Source organism: Schistosoma mansoni, chromosome 1 (genome assembly GCF_000237925.1).
Source record: "Schistosoma mansoni strain Puerto Rico chromosome 1, complete genome".
NCBI classification, from domain to species: Eukaryota; Metazoa; Platyhelminthes; class Trematoda; order Strigeidida; family Schistosomatidae; genus Schistosoma; species Schistosoma mansoni.
In genome coordinates, this window is record NC_031495.1 from 37,798,802 (window position 1) to 37,803,657 (window position 4,856).

General features: G+C 32.4%; 1 protein-coding gene across 1 annotated transcript in view; it reads right to left on the reverse strand.

The window, feature by feature from the left end:
* Positions 1-2,417, reverse strand: part of Smp_125400 (neurogenin) — a gene marked incomplete at both ends in the record, with an annotated part of 14,059 nt that extends 11,642 nt beyond the window's left edge. Inside the window, one exon of the mRNA XM_018794310.1 lies at positions 2,249-2,417. Coding sequence (XP_018648735.1) covers positions 2,249-2,417 — 169 coding nt within the window. The remainder of the gene's footprint in view (positions 1-2,248) is intronic.
* Positions 2,418-4,856: the final 2,439 nt, after the last annotated feature.

Genomic DNA, 4,856 nt, shown 5'->3' on the forward strand with positions numbered 1-4,856 from the left:
AAACGAGGGAGCACAGAACATTTGTTATATTGCTCACAGGATGAGATCGTTGAGCAGTGTACACCCTTGAGAAGTTGTGACTGGTGGAATTCAAATGAGTCAAGCGTGAAACATGCACTCACTCTATTCAATTGAACATTGTTGAGCATTATCATGAATTGATTGAAATTAGATTTGCATTACACACTCTCATTGGACCGCTTACTTCAGAGTTTGAATATTGATCATATTTGTGGTTAAATATGAGATGAGAATAATGACGATGACTATTATTAAGTAACTACAATACAATTGAAAATGCACCGATATCATGAATGAATCGATTTTGCAAAACTAGATTGTAGAATTCACAAGTACACCTCATAGGAAGAAGAAGAAGAAGGTGAACTGTAACTCACCAACTGTAGGTTATCATAGAAATTAACTAGTATTTGAGGTGATTATTTACATGCACATATTCATACAGCAAATATTAATTCCATATTTAGGAAAACCAATCGAATACATGGAAATATTCATTTTCTGGTTATCTATCAATGTTGTCTAAGTTTCGACAAGTTTGACACCTTCCTAGTCAACTGTATGTTAATCGACCATGAACGACAGCAGTTGATAGTTGACCACAAAACCAGTCGAGAATCCTATCGAAATAATCATTCATAGTACAAAATCCGATCAATATTCCCCATTTATATCGAACTTCATTGATAAATGTTCTCTTCTGATTTCATTAAAATTTAAACCTTTGATAACAATCGTAAAATTTATGGTAGTAATTTTGTGATTTATAGAGATATTCAGTACACACATGTCGTCATATTTAAGATTCTTCATTTGCATAGCAACCCATCCTCGTTCAGATGTTCACATATAGACCAAAACCCAGTAGTTATGGTTTCAAAATTCAGTGCTTTATCCCTGGAACTGATAAGTGCTAATAATCAATGACTTGCACAGTGAATCAGAATTTGATCTGTAAGTGTCTGATTGTCCCTGTTGTTTCCCTTTGGGATTACAAAAACTCGACTTTCTTAATAACAAGTTTGTGATCAAATCACAATATCGCAGTGATCTGCCCATTATCCACATGCATCACTGCTGACCGATCAATTGCAGTCCATGATATAAACAACGAACAACCAAAAACGCTTGTAAATTAAATAATTGGAGTGATATTGTCACTAAGTACGTCCTATCAATGACCACCTCTCACAGATGATTGAAGCAATTATTCTAATCCAGACTACTATTTGATCAAAATTTCCAAAAGTGGCAAGAATGATAAACTGAACAATATGTATTTACATGTTTCAATGAAATTGACTGCATTTTGTGACTTCTGAAAGTTGAATATTCAAGAGAAAAGTGTTTTGATTTGTCTGATGTACACAACTGTTCTATTCAAATTCCTTAATTCAATGGTGTGTCCATTCTATAGAAATTGACAATCTTTGAAACGAGGAAGCACAGAACATGTTTCACATTACTCACAAGATGAGATTGTTGGGCAGTGTACACCCTTGAGAAGTTGTGACTAGTGGAATTCAAACGAGTCAATTGTGAGATATTCACTCACTCCATTCAATTGAATATGATCGAGAATTATTGTGGTTCCATATTTAATACCCGAATACAACTGTCAACAACCGTTACAGGCAATATTTATTGATTTATTTAGATGAACACATAAATATTAATACAAACTGCCACCCAAATAATTGTGTACCTCACAATGAGAAAATAAGGTTATGAATTGATAGAGGAATGGAAGTGAGTATGATCAAGAGAATATAGTTAAACGAGTGAAAATAAGTGGGAAAGAGCACTATTTCATAGAAACAAGAAAATCATAAGAGAATTGTTATACTGGATTCTATTCTGAGCCTCCATATCTGATAACATCTCAAGCCACTGAGTTGTATTATTTATAAGATCACAATAAGTTCATCGTGGAGGACCGACAGATCTTAGTTCTGTACAGCTTTCTTAGAATAGGTCTGTACTAAAAATGTCACACTTTATCTTCCTCCACAGACTTTCGTATCTGTCGAGAAGACGTTGTCAAACACTTAGCTAATATATTACAAACCTCTCAAGAAAGGCTACTACTGATTGTTCCTTGAGCTCTATGATCATGCTTAAATGTCAACAAAACCATTACTAATACAGCTTTCTCTTTAATTCACTTCACATTTCACTGCATATATATAATTATAACAGACATTCAAATCAAAACAATATGACTTACCAGTTTTAACAGAGCTCTTTGTTTTCTTCCCAGTTGTATTATTGATACTAGAATGAACAATGTTTGAACTTTGATTACATTTATTTACACTATCCTCATGGATATCAATGGGATTCATAATATTACCATCATTATTAACTTCATGATGAGTTGGAAGTTTTGAATTCATTAATAATTTATCATTCAGTTTTGTTTTAACATTCTCATGATGCTGATGCTGCTGCTGATGATGATGAGGATTATGATCAAATTCTGAATTTAATTGTTCCGGTGGGAAATTAATCAAATGTGGAGAATAATATGAAGGATTATTGAAATTTAATATTGTCGGTGAAAGGCATACAGTATTATTATTACTACTATTATTATTATGATTAGTATTATTCACAAAGAAATTATTGTTTAGATCTGAGTTTGTTAAGTATTCCATATTTTTTTTTACTTTTCCCTTCTTGGTTCTGAATAAATGAATTGCCTTCAATAAATATAAATCAATCTACAAAACTACTTATCACTTAGTGATATGAATCCATCAATGATTAAAGTAATAATAAATGAAAAATTTTAATAGTTTACATCTGATTGGTTAATTAATTAGCGTTTGAAATAAACCAATCAGAAAAATGCAAATCATCTGTGGTTTTTTTAAAAAATATTTTTTAACCAATAAGAAATTAGATTCGGCCGTAACAAATTAACCAATGGTGAAAAAGAAGATTAATAACCCCCTTTGTAAAGTTATGTCAACAGATTGAAGTCATAAATTCATCTAAACAATAATTGGATGATACAAACAAATAATATTAAGTGAATTTAAGCTTCGCCTTCATTGCACAAGCAGGTGGCTATCAGGATTCTGTAGCTTAATCGATAATCCGATGGTGTTTGAAGCTAACGGTACTGATATATAAGAACTTTCGTCTAAATTAGAGGGAATAGTTTCACAATATTTGGGCGCTGAGTTGATGTATTTTCTTGAAAAAGCTTGGACCAGATTGCCAGGCGAAAGGTTGGATTTATTTCAAATTCTTTAGCTGAGATTTTACAAATATATTATTCCTATATAATGTCGAACGGTACTGAGTTCAAGTCCCAAAGTGAACATCAACTCTGGGATATAGATACATCCAGTTGATTAGTCCTAAATAGGTCGAAACGCGTATCCTGGTTTCCACTGCTAGCCACCATTCATCTTTGCCTATAAAACTGAGGTCATGAATAATTTGTTGAATAGCATATAACATGTTCGTGTAATCATTTAAAAAAACTTTTATTTCATCTTTATTGATATTCTCAAGACTTGATAAGTCCTTACTGATGTACAATCCTCAATAACAGGAAAAATTAATATTTTAATGTCTACTACTAGCTAACCATGTAAAAATACAAATAAATAAGGACAGAAAACATCTTTTAGAAAATAATTTTATAAAATACACACGGCTGAAATATATATGAAAACAAAAGTTAGTTAGGATTGTAGGTATGGAATGAGCAAGTCTTTCTTAAGAGTCCCTGTGTAGACCCATGATCAGTGGAGTTCAACCATTCGAAGATGACTGACTGTTTCTCATGTAAACTTGATTAAACTCTGATATGATATCAGCAACAGCTGATGGTTTCCGGTCAACAGACATTCAGTATCTTGTGTAGACCATAAGTATTGGGAAATAGTTAATCAATCTGATAATCTCATTTACAGTTTATAATTATTAATGGTTGACTACCTTTGGCATTCGATGAAACAATGAAATACTAGGTAGTAAATTTCTATGCACTTCAGTATATTTAAGGTTCAACTATTCAATAATAGACATTTGCAAAGTAGATGATTGAACTATCTAGTTAATAAAGATGATAAATACACACATACTACAGTACCAACTACACGTTCATCTAATGATGATTAGTATAATAATATTTCGGAAAAAGACTATGACAGTCAGAAAAAGATAGAGTGTCAGTATACAGAATTAATAACCAGTGAACTGAATAATATCGGGAGGTATATAGGCTTCTTGGTTAGGATTTATACATGATAATAGTAACCAACTTTTGGAGAATTTAGATGACTGGAAACCGATGTGAAACAGATTTCTGTCAACTAAGATAATTTTTTCATAATTGTTATTCATTATCATATTTATGTGGAAGATTGCCCAAATTAGTGTAAACGCTTGCATTGAAGGGTCACTCTCTAAGCCTTTGACTTAAACGTCTTATCTACAAGGCAATGGAGTAACGTCACGGGCTGATGTCTAATTGTGCGTGGTAACTGAAAATAAGTTTATACATAATTATTCTTCAGAGGATCCTGTGGCCCATGCATAACACTAATTTGAAGTCAGGTTTTTCCAACTCTCCATATTTACCAACTCGGTTTAAGGCCAAGACATTCACTTTTCACCATATCATTATCGTAAAAATCACCTTTCCTTCATGTGAGGTTAATAACTCGAACTTTAATCAATCTGCAATACTATGCGGCCATCTTCTATTGTCTTCTTAAAGTACCGTTTCGTGTATGAGACAGTTATCCATCTCAAAAAATATTACAAAATGACTTTGGTTAAACCTGTACACCATTGAATACCTGTCCATTGATCTA